Here is an 18871-nt window from a genome sequence, read left to right on the forward strand (position 1 = left end):
GGGCTAAGAGCTGAATTCCGTGAAAAGAGAGATGTGGGAAAGGAGCCATGAGGCTTTGATGGGCAACCCCAAAATAACCCATATGCGGTATTGTTCCCAAATAATTCCAGTGGGCGGCCCTGACAAGGGTCTTCTGATTCTAGCGGGAGTTTGTGTGTCCTGCTGGTCAGTCAGATGAGGGGTCTGAACCTCGGATGCTTTATGAAATCGAGATGCAATTTGGGTGAGTTGCTGGAGCTGTCACCGCCTCGTGAGTAAATGTGTGATTTCTGCTGTGAGCCCTGGGCCCTTCAGCATGTTTCTGCACCAGGGCTGTGGGCCATGCACTGGTGAGTGAGCTGAGGGTCACCCCCTGTTAATCCTAGGTCTTTCATTCCCTAATAGGGCAGCCCCAATTCCAGGACAAAGGAACAAGGGGATGGCGACCCTATGTGCCAGCCTACAAACAGGCTCATTATAAGGGTTTGTGGCTCCATTCAGCTGCCTGGCAGTGCTCCAAGTCATTGTCCTTGGTCATGGCAGCCCAGGAAGCTCTTCATTGGTCCTTCCTCTGTCTGGGACATGGGTCCATTTTTCAGCCTAAACGCATGGTCTCCATGCTGCAGATTTCAATGCTATGTGAATTCATGTCCAGATGATTGTACCTCTGTACCCTAGAGTTTCTCCATCCGTAATGTTACAGCGATGCTGGCCCCGTTTTCCCCATCCCATAGAACTCAGAATGAATGAATGTGTGAACAGACCAGTGAGTAGACAACACACAAACACATGAAGTCCTTCCTGTCATATTTTTTCAATGGGAAAATAATAAATTAGAAACAGCTTTGAATTCCCCGAACCACTGATAACCATTCTGATTTTTCTATAATCCTTTTCTGTGTTTTTGTTTTTTGGTTTTTTTCCTGCTTACTCTGGGTTGTGGACACTAGTTGAGGATGTTGGGATACTAGAAAATGCGGCCATGCAGCTGACTGGATGAGAAAACAAATATAATGAACAGGATCCAGCACCGCTCCGATGTAGCCATTGTCCTGTCACTGGCTTGTCGGTGCCATGGCTGCCCCTTCTTCTTGCCTAGGCCTCTGAGGAGGAGGGCTCTGGGCCCCAAGATGGCATACTTATAATGTGGATGAAGTAACTACCCTTGCTTCTTTGGCCTTCTTGACTGCTTCTTGGTTTTCTGTATTCTCCCCAAGCCATCGTATGTGATTTCGTCTGGGCATCTCGCCCCCTCTCACAAGAAGGTAACTGAGCCAGAGAATTGGATCTTGGAAATTTTTTCCCCAGAGATGCCATCTCAGTACCTCTGGGCATCATGTAGAAAAGAAAAATCCAACTGGACTCTTTCTTGAATGCTTGTTAGTTATTTTGTAGAAAGATTTTTAAAGACCTAGGACATAATTACTGTTTGTGTTCGTATTAGGTCCTTCCATTTGGAAGCAAGAATAAAAATCACCGCAAAAGCAGGAAAAGCAGCTTACTCCTTTGCTCCCTCTTGGATACCTCTAGTACACTGTAGTCCTTGCTACTCTGTGGAAATTGCTGCCACCTTATTCATATAGAGCTTTCAGGCAGAACTGATTATTGGGCATATGTAGAATCACTAAATTTTGTGGCTGGAGGAGACTTGCATTATTATCATCATTCTTGTTATTCCCCCAAATAATAAATGTAGAAAAGAGTGTAAAAATTAAGGTGCTAAGATGGTTTCTGCCAGCTAAGTGTTCCTCCACCAGAAATAAAGTGTGTTGAATGTGTTGTTTGTTACCATGTAAGTGAGCTCACTTTTTAAAAAGATGTTTTTAATCAATTTATTTGAAAGAGAGAGAAAGAGAAAACTCGAGTGGTGGGGGGAGGGGCAGAAGGAGAGGGAGAAGCAGGCTCCCCACTGAGCCAGGAGCCCAACACAGGACTCCATCCCAGGCCCCTGGGATCATGACCTGAGCCGAAGGCAGATACTTAACTGATTGAGCCACCCAGGCGCTCCTAACTGATCCCACTTGATAATTTTGATCTGGAGGGTTCTGACTTTAAAGAATAGGTAGAAGAACTGATGGTTCACCTCTCTCCCTATCCCTGTCCCCTGCAAACTAGAGTGAAACATTTTGAAAGTTGAGGGAGAGCCTTAACTCATATCACTGACTGAGGGTTAGGAGGGGGCATCCAGTTCCCAGAGCACAGTCACGCGGCATGGCCTGTGTTCTCAGGAAGCTCACCTCCAAAGGTAAAAGATGTGAGCTGGCAGTAAGTCTCTGTAGGTTGGAGAGAAGGGCAAGCAGGCAGACCAGCTGGTTTCCGTTGGGGTCTGTGATGACTGCCATGTCCTTGGCAGGTGGCTGGTGGCTCTCGGTTGATGAGGTTGAGAGAGCCTGGGTGTGAGCTGGCTCTTGGCCCTGGGGTGGCATGCCCACAGGCCAGCATGGCTCCCCTAGACCTGGTGTCATTGCTCAGCCTTCCAGCTAGAGTAGACAGGCTGCCGTGGTGCCGGTGGCCAGCCACAGTAGCTGCAGAGCTTCCTAGTCCCAGACGAAGGGACGAGCAGAGCAGTGCGGTGATGGCAGTCTGGGGAGATCCTGAGCCAAGCCGGCTTATGTCTCTGGTGTCTTGTCTCTGTGGCTTTACGTGGGTTCATGGTTACTGCCTTTTGCCTGAGCCGATGGCTGTTGCCGCGAAGACTCGTGCTCCTTGGCGCCGCACCTGGTGGTTCCCTTGGCTGCAGTGCCCCTTCCATCCCGGGGTGTGTTCTTTGCCTAGAACCTGACTCGCCTGTCCAAACCCAGCTTGAGACGCACTGCCTCAGGAGAGTCTGTTCAGGTTTTCGGGAATAATGAGTGGCTTCCTCTTCTGTATTCCTGCAGCTTTCATGATTATAATAATTATTATCAAAATCACCACACTACCAGGTAATACTTGGCTTCATCTGCTTGTGTTGCTGCATCTCTCTCCCCTGGTCGGGCTGTGGGCGTCCTGAGGGCAAGGGCTGGCTGTTGCTCCTCCTTGTTTTCTAAGCACAAGGGCAGGTAGGTAGTAAACGTTGTGTGAATGATGACAGTGAACATGCAGAATAGACTTCTTCACTGGTGTCCTTGGTTTCACGTGGACTCCCTCTCATTTGTTCCCCCACCCCCACCCCCCAGTGATGTCAGCTTGCCTCATCAAACACCAGTTTGATGGGGTTCCTCACTCTAAGAGCACCGTCTAGTGGTTCCTCAATGCCTTGAATTCGGCCTCTCTCCTCAGGCCTTGAGGCCCTTCAGCCTCTGGCCCCAACTTCTTTTGCAGCTTCTGCTTCAGTCTGTCTCTGTGGGTGCTCCAGGCACTAAGCTAGAGCGTGGCCAGATGGTAGCAGTTTCCCTGGAGAGGAACGGGACCAACCCATATTCAAGGAATAGGACTCCACGTGGGTCCCACAAAAGAGGGGGCTGGACCCCTGTTAGGGGACTCAGTGCATGTTGCCCTTGGTACGAGGACAGCTGTCTTGTGGCTGCTCTGGGTCCTCCATCCTGTCCCCTGCCATCAGTACATCATCTCTGGGACCCAGAGGTCCAGTGAGCAGCTTCCCAAGAGGGGAGCCTGGCTGCGGTGCTTGGTGTGGTCCTCTGAGTCTCCCGCTCTACCAGGCATCTTTTTGGTAGTGCGGGGTGGGGCGGTGGTGGGGAGAGCCCGTGTTCCACCCACCATAGAGCTGCGGAAGTGCTGGTTGAGTGAGAAGAAAGGTACCTTCTCCATAACGGTGTTCATTGAGCCCAGCAGCAGCATGGGTGCTGTGGGAGTCCTCGCTTTCAGAGGGTTGTTCTGGTTTTAGCAATGGCTGTAACCTCAGCAAGGCCCCCCACTCCCCCTTCTCCATGGGAAGCCTTGTTGGCCATCGGTGAGGTAAACTGTTGCTCAGGAGCGTGGATCAGGTTTTGGCAGGCTTGACTGCTCTGATTACCACTTACCATGGGGGGATGTCACTTCAGAAGTTGTGACTATCACACGAGCGCTCACAGATCCCAATGCTGACAGCATTGGCTTGAAGTGGACAAAAAACATTGACCAGTATATTTCTAGGGCTTTTTTTTTTTTTTTTTGCTGGGGGTGGTTGTGTAAGTGGTCCAAGGGCCAGAGCCCTGGGACGCAGAAGAGGGTGGGCAGGGCCGCTGCTGGGACACTTGGGGACACTGTGAACGGAGTGTTTATTGCTACACCTCCCAGATGTTCCCTTGAAGAGAAGAGGCTGAATGGCAGGGCTGGGAGGAACTGTAGCAGGCCTAACTGTGCAGCTAATGAAAATTTCATGCAAAGTCTGTACCCATAGCTTCCCAGAGAGATGGCTGGTGCCAAAGCCACCACTTCCGCCATGCTGTGCCTTGATGTTGTGATGGATACTTCCCTTTGAACTGGGCCCCAGGGAGTGCTGGCGGCAGGCAGGTGTGAGTGCTCCATCCAGAGCACACAAAGACAGGACTTCTGAGGCTGCTTTGTCAGGGCTGATGGCCATGGTTCTGAAACCCTGGCTGCCATCTTGGGTAGGGATGGATCAGGGACTGAGGGCGTCTTCCCTGCTTTCTTGGATCCAGGTGCATGACAGGTGGACTTGAACTCTGATCTCACAAAGACCCTGTGAGGCAGGTCTTTACACTCCCCCATTTCACAGATGGGAGAGCTGAGGCTTCAGACACACATGGGTCATGGCAGCAATAGAGAAACCTTTTAGGAGGCCAGTGGTCTACGTGCTCCTCTCCCGTCTGTTGGTTTCTCTTGATGGCGTCTTCCCAGCCCCATTTCCTCTCTCCAGGGTCTCCAACCTGCATAGGCCCCTTCATATGGGGCCATTGAGGTGGCATCAAGTGATGGTTAGAGCATGATTTTCAGAGTCAGGCAAAAGTGTTCTAGTCCTCTTCTGCTTCTTACTAGCTGCATGATCTTATGTAGTCATTTGCCCTTTCTGAGCTTCCATCTCCCCAGCTATATCTCAGCGGTCCTGATGGTGCCTGTCTCAGTGGGCTGTTGGGTTCGTCGGAGTAAAACAAAGGGCTTAGCACGGTCCCTGGGACATTGTGGCCATTCACACATGGTACCTACTATTTTTAGTGCATGATTATTATTAAGACTTGGATTTCTTGGGTTTGATTTCCACCATCTCATGTGAACTTTAATTTGCTGTGGGGCCTGACTTCCGGCACAGCTGTGGTGAGCTGAGTCATGAAGGCTAGTGGTTCCTTGGGGTGACTCAGTCATGAGTAGATGTGGGGTGAGGGTGCTGGACAGAGCTTCACCTGCAGGTCTCCTGTATAGCTTGGTCAACCCTTCTAAGACCTTTTTGCATCACCCCACTAGACCCAGGTTTCCATTTCCATGCCCTTCCCCTCCTTGTCCCCTTGCCCTTGAAATCACTGCTAAAGGAGGGGAGAGGGGAGGAGTCCATCCTGAAGCCTGGGTTCTTGCTTGGGCAATTGGCAGACAGAAGGGCTGTGAGTGGAACTGGGGAAGCCGTGAGGGGCTAGCCTGAGAATGGAAGAGACAGCTCTGGAAAGCTCTGGAAGCTTTTGGTAGGGTGCCCCTGGTTTGCTACCCTTGATGGGTCTGGCCATTCCTGGGTCACCCTTCATTTCCTGCGATTGAGTTGATCTGTGACTTCCTTTAGCCAATGAGGGCTAAATATTAGGATCATCTGGGGAACTTAAAAAAAAAACAAGCAATAAAAGAAACAAACAAAAAACCCAGAACACTGTGGAGGCCACAGCCCAGACCAGTGAAGGAAGGAGCTTGTCCTGCCTGAGGCATTCGTGTTTGGAAAGCCCTCCGGTGACCCCAGCAATCAGCCGAGGGTGACAACCTCTGCTTTGCCCAGGTCCCTCTGAGAGCACTGCCCATGCAGGTTGGATGGGGAGGAAGGAGCCCATGGTAGTTAAGAGCTGCATATTACACTCTAAAAGGTAGTGTCTGGATATTGATGGAGATTGCCGGCCTGGGGTGTGGCAGGAGTGGCCTTTGCAGAAACAGGGCAAAATCTATTTAACTTGGAATCTGTGCCACTCGGGCAAGGCTGGGCCTCATACCAGTGTAACTGGGATGTTTTTTGAAGTAAAGGTTCACATGCTACAAGGTTATAGGGGCCTTGGTTGGTGTGTCAATGAGACAGATACTTTCTGGGTGTCTGCATCCGTTTTCTCCATGTAGTTATGCCACCAAAATTTTGCCTGTTCACAGCATGTCCAATTCCTCTCTCAGGATATAGTTATTCATGATTGGAACTTTAATTTACATGTTATATGTAATACTTAACAATGGTTCAAAACTCACTGGATACACAAAACAGCTTTCTGGTGTATCGTTTCTTGTTTTTTTTTTTTTTTAAAGACAGGGTCACTGGATCTTAGAGAATCTAAGCCTGACCTTTAAACAGAGACGTGCCTGGAAGTCAGGTTTTCACATTTCACTAAATTTGTCTTTTTCTCAGCCACTGTTCATATGTGACAGTAATAAAATCACATGCATTTAAAATATTTCATAATTATTGTTCCTGGGTATGCTTCATCTCCCCGCACTCATTGGTAAGATTCAAATGCATAAGAAGTCACATTATGGAAACCTTACGCATATTACAGTTAATTCTTGAACAACATGGGCTTGAACTGTGTGAGTCCACTTGTGCGTGGATTTTTTTTTTTATAAAGTACGCTCCTATAAATATATCTTCTCAAGATAATCTTCCCATTTTTTTTCTCGAGCTTACTTCATTGTAAGAACATTGTTTCTCATACATGGTAACATACAGAATATGTGTTAACTGTTCATGAATTCAGTAAGGCTTCTGATCAATAGTAGGCTATTAGCAATTATATTTTGAGGAGTTGGATTTTCAACTGCATCGGGGTTTGGCTCCCCTCACCCCCAGAGTTGTTCAAGGGTTGACTGTATTTCCACAAAAATCCATTTTTCTCCATGTTCCTGGGACGTCTCAGTACTCCAGATCGCTGGCGGTGGACACCAAAGTGTACATCTTTTATTTATTGAGTAATTGTCTGTGTCTGACAATATCGCAGGCACTTGGCCACGTTAACACCTGCCCATGACCTGTCCTTTGAGGTGGGTGCGGTGTCTTGTTCTGTAGCGAGATAAGAGGAAGATAAGGGAAGCTGAGGGGCTGGTACAAGGCCAGTGAGTGCTGGAGGCCGAATTTAAACCTCTATCTGCTTTGGGGCCTGAAGAATCCTGCCTATCATGTCTCCCAGGCCTTTGCCCTCCATAGTCCCTGCTGTATCTCTTCTCCGGGCTATTTGGATCAAGGGATCGAGGCTCTTGGTTAGCAGAGGCATTTTGGTAATAAGGCTAATAAGGTCAGGGAGATGGATGGCTTTAAATGAGGGGAGACACCCCTGGTCTTGGTCAGAGTACACTTGGGGCCTCACACACCCATTCCTATTCCCAGAACAATAACCATGTGTAGATCATATTTTTGGGGAGGAATCTCTCTGAGAAAAGAACAAGTCAGCAGGGCACTTGCCCTGACCTCAGCTTGGATGGACGGATAAGGAGACATGCAAAGTCTTGAAGAACTCTGCGGTGGTGGTAATCCTTTGATTGGCGGAAGACGCCATGATGCTCTTACTCATTTTACTTATTTCTAAGACCCACATTCAAGTCTTTCTCAGGTTTTAGACCCCTTCAAGCTATTTTGGAGCTACAAGGCAAAACAGTTTCTTTGCAGAAACGTAGAAGGTCTGATACTCGTGGTCTCTGATATCCTCTCTGAAATTTTACTGAGTTTCATCCTTTGCACAGGAATGTGTCCGATGTCACAGGAAATTATTCACTTAAAATTCTCATAGATAGTCATCACGATGGGGTGTTGAGCTCTAATCATGATTTTGCTAGCTGTTCTACCATAAGGACATGAGTCACTAGTGCACAGTCAGATCCCTCCCCGCTTGTGTTATTCTATTCGATAACCTCATGTTTTTTTTCCCATGAATTTAATGAACAATGGAACTTTTTCAAGGGTATGATGGTCTGTGACTTGACAGAAGATACGTGCCTATGACCTTTCTAATGTTATGATGATATGAAAATTTGATGTAATTATCGAAAATGTTTACATTCCTTCTGATTGTTTGATGTGATTCTTTTATTTTTTTTCTCATTTATAATGCTTTCGTACTCAGGAAGTTGAGGTAGGTTTCTGACTTTTCAACTGTGTGTAGACATAGCCTCCCCATAGTTGCCAAATAAAATGTAAATTTCACTCTTAATCCTAAATCTCAGTGGTAAATATTTGTTTTACTTCAGTGAACCGGCACAGCACACATTTATTTCTCATTGGTTTATCCAGGAGATGCAATTCATCAAACGCATATAAACAGTCCATTTGCTGCTTTATCTTTTCTCATTAGTTATAGTACAAGTATGATTGTCAGTTATTATCTGTGTTTTACTGGTGTGTTATTTATTGAAGGAGCAGAGCAACTGACATGGTTATTTTCTAAATCATTTTGTCTAGGGCCTGCAGGACTTTACACCAAATGTCAGACCAATTTATCAAAGACTCGCTCTATTCAGGAAGAAAGTGATTTAGAGTGTCTCTATACACATAGACCCACCTGTATTTACACGCTTACTGGTAACAGTTGGGGGAATTTTGCAGGAATACAAAGATGTTAAAGCTGAAACACCTTACTTCTATTTTATACAATTTGGGTAGGATTTATTGGGTGCTTCTGAGTGATGCCTTGGGGAATATGCAGGTGAGTAAGATCTTCCTTCCCTGCTCAGAGGTAGCCGAGGCTCAGGTGTGTGGGAGTGATGTATTAACATGGAATTGGATTCATGCACACAGCTCCCAGTCCATGGTGTACACAGTTCTCAAGAGTGGGGTCTGTGGAGGGAGGCCTGGTAGGACCTTGAGTCACTGCCCAAGCTGGGCCACTTGTGTGAGCTGCTTCCTTCAGAAGGACTGGATTCCCACTGGGTGGGGGTTTTCGCCTGGGATGGGTGGAGAGGAGACCGGGAGCGCAGTGCCGGTCCGAAGATAGAACCAGAAACAGCTCAGTGATAAGGTTCTTGAGCAGGAAGCCAGCTCCTTTCCCAGTAAGTAAACAGAATGTTTGGTACCTCCCAGTGGCAGGATTAGTACACATTTCCATGGCACACCAGTTAAAATTCCAGTCAAATGTTGAATTACACAGCCGATGCACTTAAATAACGTCATCTTGGAAACCTCACTTTTCCTGTGACTTCTGTTACATTTTAGAGACGCTCTTTCCACCTGCCAACCAGCCCTTCTTTCTATTCTCCCCAGTCAAGTAGTGTGAAAATTAACCCAACTACTTTGCACTGAATCCTTCTGAGAGTGGTTTGCTTACAGTCCCTTAATGGATCGCTTTGTAAAGATTTTGGGTTCTGTAAAGGGGGATGCCCCCTACCCAGGATCTGCAAACTGGACTTGACTACCTGACCATGAAGGGCTTGGCATTCACCTGGTGAAGGCCACAGATGACCCAGTGGGGGCTGTCTGCCTTTGCCTCACCTTCCTTCCTTCTGTGGGTATCCCTGTGGCCCACTCCTTCTTGAGACAAGTGAGGCTCCCATTTATTTTCCAGGCTGGGAGTCTCAGGTAATCTCCAGATGGAACTGCAGCTTCACATTCAGCTTCCCTGAAATATGTATGAAGCAGAAGTGATCTGTTCCGTGAGAGCTAAGGGTCTTTGATCTATAATATCTGGAGCCGTAAGGTAGCTAATGAATGATATCATCATGTTGGGAGGTGAAAGTAAGGCAGTTAGGTTTCAAAATCAGTCTCCATTTTGTTCTGCCTTCCTGTCGCCTCCTCAGAGTCTGTTTTGACGTTCTGTGGGGCTGAAATTAGCACCTCTGGAAAAGCAAATCCCTGGGGAATATTTGAACTAAATTGCATCTGCCATTTTGGGGCTCTGGGGCAATGTGAGAAAAATTCAGGTGCCCATTTAAATGGGATGAAACCAGAGGTTGTTCCAATTGGTTATGATCGTCCATGATGAACAGACATCATCACTCAAATTATATCAGAAATATATATCTATATCTATCTCCATCATTTCATGTTAGGGAGGCTTAAAGACTTTATTGGAAGATGAATTACAGAAGAGAATAATTGTATACTAATTGTGTAATAATATACGATAGTGTTCTATATATGTATTTTTTTTAATTGAAAAAAAAAAACATATATTTTTATCCCCAGGGGTACAGGTCTGTGAATCGCCAGGTTTACACACTTCACAGCACTCACCAAAGCACATTACCCTCCCCAATGTCCATAACCCCATCCCCCTTCTCCCAACCCCCCTCCCCCCAGCAACCCACAGTTTGTTTTGTGAGATTAAGAGTCATCTATATATGTATTTTGAATGGACTTCCTTTCCCATGACTGTTTATCAAAACAGACCACTCTGGAGTGACCTCTCATCTTCCTGACCTTTCATCTTCCTTCTGGCCCAAAAACCCAGAGTTAAATTTCTCAGCACTAGTCACTGGCTGAGAGTACTTTAAAAGACTTTTTCTTTTTGGGGGGTTAGTAGGATATTTAACTAGTGAAATCAATGGAGAAATATGTCATTTTCTGTCTTGATCAGCTGCAGAGGATTAAATAATTGGGGCTATAATCTTTCCCAGGCTCTGACTCTGTCTCTACCACCAGGACCACACCTCCTCTTTCTCATTCTACATGGGTCATGATGTGTCACTTTCTTACTATAATTTTTTATGCGGACTTTTCATGCTTTCTTACAAAGGCTTTATCCTGCCTTGAAATATTTCATGATTTTGGACATAAGTCAATGGGCTCAAGTTTGAGACTGCTTCAGTTTCTAGGTTCTTACAGATTTTCACAGTCCCTGAGGAGTTGGGTAATTTTCATGTATGAAGTGGGGTAGTAAAATGGAATCAGCCTTTCCTCTGGTGTTCAGCTTTGGAGGAAGACTGTTCTCAGGCCTATCCGGTAGAGGCCTGACATTCTTTTACGCAGTGGGCTCCATGAAATATACACCCATAGTAACACTGCCATCTTTCATTCTTTAGCCTGTATAATGCACTGAGTTACTGAATTTAATAAACGACTATATTTAGATAGGTGTCTTTCTACTGAGGTTTATGTTTTAAAAATTAACCCTTGCTGTGGTCCTTGTAAGTCATTTTTAAAAGCCTCATCACTAGATGATAAAAGGACCTGTGAAGAGGCCATCTCCATTGCATACACATCTCCTGGCATGTTTGTGGGACTTATCTGGTGTTTCTTCCCCCACAGGCTGAATGCCAGCAGGTCACCACATTTTTGGGCCAGAAGGAAGATGAGAGGTCAGGGGCCTTCAAGTCCTGCATTATGAGAGTATCCGGAAGGGATTCTGGGGTCCGTGCAGCAGGAGCACACTTGGGTGCAGTGCAGAATTGGGGTGGTGTGGGGATAAGGACAGTACTTGCCAGCGTGGGAGTTGTAGCTCAAGGAAACTGGCACCGCTGTCCACAGCACAGGAGGCCTGGGTCTGTTTTAGGACAATATATTGAGAATGTAGCTCTATCGATTTAGATAGAAAATAAGAAATGAGTTGGGGAGGTAGCTCTCCTCCTTGTCCCCACCTCCAGTCTTGGGACCTGGAGAAATGATCAGCCCTGATATTGATGGAGTGTTGGTTCAGTACCCCCAGACAGTTGTCCTAATGTGCCCTGAGCATCCGAATATGGGGACTTCTGATATGAGCCCATGGTCAGGAAATGCAGGTCTAGAAGTGGCAGTCTTCTATCTGTGGCTTTTTCCACTTGAGTGGAGATGCTGCTTCCCTGGGCATTCCCGCATACATGGAGGTGATGGAGGGAGCCAGCCCCTACCTGCTTGGAGTTGCCCTGTGTGCAGGCTAGTCAGACCCAGTGGGTACAGTGTCACAGGGTGCTCTTTGTGCCTGGACATCTCAGCCTCCACTTGGCTGCAGCTCTGCCCCCTCCCCAGGGCTCCCTGACCATCCCCTAGGTGGGCTCTGGTTCTAGCATGCTTCCCACATGTTCATGATCTTGGCCTCTGGTAAGGGTTTCCCTTAGCTCTAGCCAAAGAGTGTCACTCAAGGTTTTACCTGCTCCTGGCTCATTGGTTTTTGCTTAGGCCATCCACTTTGCTAAAGCTGAGCAAAAAGCAGTCAGATGCAAGGAATTGTTCTCCTCGCGGACTTGGCCTTGCTGGGCCAGGGGCTGCTTGAAGGACTCACTTTGCATAATGAGCATTCACTCAAGGTGCACTTTCACATCTTGGCAGCAATTAGGTGGTATTATTACCTTTGCAATCAGCTTAAAATATTCTAATGCAGATATCTGCTTTTATGACTGAAAGGCTTTGTGTTTGAAATTGGTTTTTTTTTTTCCCCCAAGAAATTTGTAAAATTGGCCGTTGTAGTTAACCTGGAAAAGTGACTGGGGGCCCAGAAGCGTGCTTCACATGCCAGCCAGTTCCAAACTTGGTGGAAATCATTAGTGAATATTCACCTCTTGAGACTTGCTCAAACCTTTCCTTGACATCAAAGGAAATGTGGCATGGGAAATTAAAGTAAAAGGACTTGTCTTTGGTTCCAGTCCTTCCCTGACAGACACACATCTTAAGCTTCTGAGGACTTCCATGTTTCAGAACAGCATGTTCAAGTAGAAAATATTCACAAGATTCCACATTGCCATTGGATAGGAAGCTGGCCTCTGTATGCGGAGGGGATATTGACGGACCATAGCTGGAAGGTTGATGTTGATGTTGTTTTTTTCTCCATTGGTGAGGATGGGTTCTTCCTGGATTAATTCTTCCCATGTCCTCGTGATCAGAATGTGTGAATAACACAGTTGTGTCTAGGGCTGAGAGCCCATCGGCCATCCAACTAAGAAATTGGGTGCTAAATTTTTCCCACCTACTGTCCAGTCCTTAACTTATTTAATATTAGCTGTTGAGTCTCAGGCCACGCAGTTCGAAAGATTAGGATTGTATTTAAAATCATAGGGGGACAGAGATATGGCAGAGGGCTTGTTTGTAACGTTCTCCATGACATTTCATGGTGTGGCCCTTGGAGATTTCCTAACCAGATGCGTGAGGAGGTCATTTATGCCATAGCATTAAAGCCAGAGCAAAGTGGGCCAATTCCATGGAGTTAAAAATAATTTAATGCTGAATCCCCAGGATCCAGAGGAAACGGTTCATGTTTATTCATGCTCTGGAAAATGGAATCACTGCCCAAGAAGCAATATGTTATGATTTTACTCCAAATCCAGTTTCCTAAAATCTGTTTAAGGGCTTAGGTGAACTCAACAAGGATATAATAAGGCCAGGTAATTGAACAACACAGAGGCCGATAAAATTCACGGGAGATCATGTCGGAGATAAACTGCAGCAGGAGGCAGTGTGGACAATAATTTAAACTAATTGTGCACTTTGATGTAAATTAACTTCTCAAGAAGAGAAATTGAGGCCTCATTGTAGGCAGCTCTCTGAAACTGCGGCATGTAGAGTACTTGCCTGAAACACATGCAGCAAATGTTATCAGCTACATGGAGGAGGAAATTAACTGAACAAGTGCACAGCCCTTAAAATGATACGGGGATGATAAACACAGGTGAAGAAGCCTCTTCACCTGGCAGTCTGATTGCGGGGACAGTGGGTGTGCTAATGCCGGTGGCTGAATGCTCAGCTGGTGTGGGGGGCAGAAGATAAAGAGAACAGGCAGCCTTTAACAAGGAGAGGTTATTAAAAGTGAAGTAGTTCCTGTAACTGTGAATAAATGAGTGGCCTAGACCCTGGGAATTTCAAAGTAATGAAGTGTCTAGCCTTAGAGCATAAATTGATACAAGCAGCAGGCAAGAAGGACATGGTTTTGAATTGGTCAGCTTGGCCAGCCTCTGTTACTTTATTGTTACACACCTAGAAGGAATGGTGGGGAAGCTCAGTGCATGCCCATGGCTCATTCTAACATTGGAGGGGCCGGTCTGTTTTTAACCTTAGTGAATGTTGGAAAACTGGAACTGCACACCACGAATTCCATGTCTCCACATGAAAGGAATGTTGACAGTTGAAATTATCAGCTGTTACAAACACAGAGGCTTAATCATAAGTGAGGGCAGCAAGGCATCACCTGTGGGATAATTGATAGCAAATACACCTTGCACTTGGAAGGTGTTGTGGTTTATCTGTCAAGCCAAGAGAAGCAGCATTGTTGCCATATTAGCCTGAAATGTTTTTACTATTCCTCGTGTTTAATCCATACAGTTTGAAAAAACAAGAATTTGAAAAGTAACTTGATATTTTTTATTTTACATGCATGTCTGTTTGGGGAAAGGTTTCTAAGCTGTGTGTGTTTTCCTTTGTGTTTTGGGAGGTGGGGAGAAAGGCTGGTTTTTATGCAGTGATGTGAGAAGCTTTCTGAAATCTGACCTTCATTTTCTATTTTTTTTTCCTTATATAGGATGATTATTTCAGAAACTGGAATCCCAACAAGCCCTTTGACCAAGGTAAAGGATGCATTATTTCTTGTTGTATATTCCATGGGAAATGCAGTCTCATTTTTCCTTTTTTACATGCTGAGTTACTGTTCCTAAGAATGCCAGAGAGCTGTCTTACTTGACTGACTTGGGGGTCTGAAGTGAGTATGGTGATAGAAACTATCTTGTCCGTTTTGTTATTTGTCTGAGATCACCTGAGACATATTCTTCAACATGTATTGAATTGACTACAATCATTGGAGGTTTATTTATTTATTTATTTAAACACCACCACTACTAAGAGTAAAATGCTTATCAAAGTAACCTGGTGAGTTGGGTAGAATCCAGTGATTTCTTCTGTGGAATGGCTGGCCTGGGAATGTGCAATTGACATGAGCTATAAAAATGAACCTTCCTTTGTAGAAACGGGTTCATCTCAGGAGGCTTTCAAGGGCACTAATATTTTATTTGTTAAATAACTTCTTCATGACTTCTAAATAGAAGCTTGTTTCTGAGTCTGCTCACTGACCACTTAGGTGTAACCTTGGTCCTCAGAGGGCACTTGGCACTCATGCCAGCAAGCATGAAGCCCGTCTACCGATGGCCATTGTAAGTCACTCCCATGGTGCTCCTGTGAGTTACTTAAGACAGACTGACGACCTGCTGTGAATCACTTCCCTGTTCCTGTTGTTCCATGTGTGGCTGCGGTAGCCACAGAACCGGCGGCTAAAAATGATGCTAGGTTGTACTTGAAGTATGTATATGCAGGTAATACCGAAACCTGGAGGAAAAAGATTACTGCCCACGCATCAAAGGTTCACACTTCTGAGGATGAAGTTTAGTTCTGTGGCTTGACTGTTTGATGTGATCCTGATGGTCGCATCATCGACAAAAAAGAAATCGAGGAGGGAATTGCCAAGTAATGAGTGTGTTAGAAGGCACCCCCTTCTCTCTCCTTTGTCATTCTAATGGGTCCCTCTGTCCCTGGACTCTGTTTTTTGTTTGTTTGTTTTGTTATTTTTTGTTTTTTAAACAAAGTTGGTGTTAGGATTTCTTCATGTGCATTTTAGTTCATGCCTCCAAGTTGGGCAACATTGTATTCATTCACTCATTCATTCATTCATACATACATTCATTCATTCATTCTCAAAGTTGAATACCCACTGTGTACACAAGCACCAAGCCTGGTTCTGGGAACAAAACAAAAGCTGTGGTGCCCATGCTGGGGGATGCTGAGAGCAGGGTGTGGGGAGGTAACCCGGTCAGCAGTTTCCGTGGGATGTGTTCAAGGCCCTTAAGGTAGGTATGGGCAGGGCAAGTGGTGAAGCTATAGGTGGGTACTCTACTGTTTGTTGCACGCTTCTTGGGGAGCAGGTCCCGGGAAAGGCTTTCCTTTAGAGATCAGTCCGGACTTCCAGTATCTTAGCAGCCTCCACGAACCTCTCTCCTTTGTAAATTTACCAATGACTGAGTTGTCACAATAAGCCACATTAAAGCATACGAAGATATTTCTAATGCAATTTATAAATTTCCCATTGAAAATGGTTGAAATTTCTCAACATTACTTTTGAAAGGATGTACCTTCATTTTGGAACAGCTCTGATATACAACACACTCTCTCTCTCTCTGGGCCTTACAGATGCGCCCTCCCGTAAACATGCCCTCTAGGATTTTGCTTTCAGAGGCCTCTGGACGGAGAGTGGCAGCGGACTGATTGTTTCCAGCCCTGAAGCAGAAATGGGTTCTTGTCCTTTGAGGATCAAGTGTTGTCTAATTACCAGATTGACTCTGCCCCAAGACTTGCACACAAATACTTAAACTTCACCAGGGGAAGACATTTTCATTTTCACTAGTATACACTGGAAAAGATAAATACTTGAAGGTGGGTTTCATTTGCCACTTGGGGATGTATATGATCACTTGCCTTGATTGGGGGGTTAGCACAAAAACTTTGAACATCAAAAAGAGCATGAGACTTAAATCTGCTGAACCGAAAAGTCCAAAGAAGGATTTTTGTCTCCTAGGAATGATGGCAGGCATATCCAGCAGATTCCCACCCCTGCTCCCTCTTTTTCTAGCTCTGCAGGCATGAAAACTGGATCTGCTTAGATAAATCTTCCTTCAATAAAACCTCATGACTTTATGGGGTATAATTGAGGACCTTAGCCGAGAAGCCCCACTTTGTAGCTCAGGTGTAGCTGCTGTTGGCTATTTATATACAGAGCCATGGGGAGAGCAGGCAGAGCTGAGAATAGCCTTCACTTAAAATATCAGCCCCAGCAGATGTCATCAATTACATTGTGTGCTGCTCAATAAAAATGGGAGGTTACTATATCAGTGTTGACACCACTTGGTGAAATATAAACCGTAGGCATGGAAGATGTAGAGCATTTCATCTTCCAGATAATAGGAGAATTGCTGAACTCCAGTGAAAGTTGTCAGCTGCAGCGAGAAGTCATTTCCCTGCCTAAGCTGAAAAGAAATCAAACATGTTTGGAGTGGTTTTGGGGTTGGGGAAAACTTGGAGCTGGTAGCAAGGGCACTCGTTGAAAGACATCGCAGGGTTTCACGTGAAAATTACGCAAGGCCATGGCAGTGGGCATGGCTTCCCGATGGCCTTGGGGGCAAGGTGAGCTGAAAATGCAGGGGAGAAGAGGGGAGTGGGTCATGAGGGATCGTGGTGGAGAAGAGCCAGAACGGTGGGTCTGAGGCAGGTTTTGACGGATCCTTGCTACCAATCTGTGAAGTTTGCCCTTTGTTTTCTTGGCAGTGGGGAACCAGAGAAAGGTTTTCAGCAGAGGAATGACGCGGTGAAGGCAGTATTTTAGAGGACTGAGTTTGGTGACTCAGCAGCTGTGATGAGGAGCCCAAGGCGCAGCTGCTAGATGACGTCCCTCCCACGGACTCCTGCGTGACTTGTCCCTTGCCCCTTGCATCGCCTTGGAGCTTTGGGCTCTGGCTGTCGCAGGTGGTCAGACACAGCATCCAACCCTGGAGCCTGATCTCTGAAATGCCCCCAGAGCTCCGGCTTCTCGTAGGTGTTGGTGCGAGTGGTTAGGACACTCGTAGTGTTGATGAAGCAGTTACTTGTAACTGTACTCTCTGCTTCAGGATATTTACTGACCTTGGAACAACAGGACTTTGTAGAGGGCCCTTACAATGTAATTGACTCAGAAGGAAATCACTTGGTGGTCTCCTTCCAAGAGGCTGAAAACGTCTTTAACTTGTTATCCTAAAGTGAATCCTGAATGTTTCTGTCTGTGGAATATAGGAGCCATCAACTTCAGGCCTTTCGGAGAATTCTTTGTGAGATTTGGATAAGTAGTATACACCCTTTTGGGTATGATAATGATTTAATGCCAGGTCTCCTCACAGAAGGGACAGAGAGGAGTTCAGAACTGAGGGGAACACTCAGATGAGACATTGCCTTTGTGAAGTCCACAATGCCAGTCGCCCTGCGGGGAGAGCAGGGCAGGCTGCTGGGTTGGAGAGGGCACCACGGGCTGTTGTGCGTGATTCTTGTCTTGTGTGGGCAGGAGTGGAGGTCCCAGGGTGGACCTTTGCAGGGGGTTGAGGCTCTAGAGTTCGGACACGTTCCCAGAGACTTGGGTGGCCTCTCTTGCTCTACCCTTTGAGCATATTCCATCACCTGGCTCCTAGCAAATCTTGGCACACATAGTGGGTGAGGAGCAGGTATGAGGTTTCTGTTTCCGGAAGTGGTGTCTGGTCCAACAAAGTGCTTCTCTAAGAAAACAGTCCTTGGTGCAGTAAGTTCGGGACGCACATAAACTCTGTGCTTCTCCTGGAGATTCACCTCATTCGTGATTGAAAAGCTCAGAGAAGTCTTTTGGTAAAAAATCCCATTTAACTTCCCATTTTTCTCAATCTGCCTTTGACCGCATGCTTTCATTTTTATTTTTTCGCTCCACGCCTATCAGGTACCCAGAGAAAGTAGCGTGTTCTGTGGGATGCGCTTTGGTAAGTGTGGTGTTGGTGGGGGGGACTTGGGGTTTGCATTCAGACTCTCCACGTTTGGAACTTGACCCCACCAGCTCTTAGCTGAGTGATTCTGGCAAATTGCTTCACTTCTCTGCATTGATGCTTTCGAATGTGGTAACAGCTCCAGGAAAAGCATTGGAGGATGAAATGAGTTAATGTCTGGCATACAGTAAGTGCTCCATGAGTGCTCCTTCAGCAATTAATCTTTTTCATTCCCTCTTCCTCCTGTTAACCTTTATCTCCCCCTGTTGCTTCCTTCCTTTACCACATTCGAAGGCATCTTCCTTTCTTCCCTTCTGGGGGGCCTTAAGAGTTGTGATGCTCTGGAGCTCCCGGGGTCAGGCGGAGCTGGCCTCTTTCACACCGGGCGGATGGGTCACCACAGTGGTGCACCCCAGATCTTCATGTTGGGGGC

The 18871-nt window shown here is 46.2% G+C and overlaps 1 protein-coding gene across 1 annotated transcript in view; it reads left to right on the forward strand.

Annotated features, from left to right (window-relative positions):
- The window catches only part of SPOCK1 (SPARC (osteonectin), cwcv and kazal like domains proteoglycan 1), a 497141-nt gene that overhangs the window by 216159 nt on the left and 262111 nt on the right, over window positions 1-18871 (forward strand). The window contains exon 3 of the mRNA XM_044227016.1: window positions 14442-14487. Coding sequence (XP_044082951.1) covers window positions 14442-14487 — 46 coding nt within the window. The remainder of the gene's footprint in view (window positions 1-14441; window positions 14488-18871) is intronic.

This window comes from Neovison vison, chromosome 1, assembly GCF_020171115.1.
Source record: "Neovison vison isolate M4711 chromosome 1, ASM_NN_V1, whole genome shotgun sequence".
Classification (NCBI taxonomy): domain Eukaryota; kingdom Metazoa; phylum Chordata; class Mammalia; order Carnivora; family Mustelidae; genus Neogale; species Neogale vison.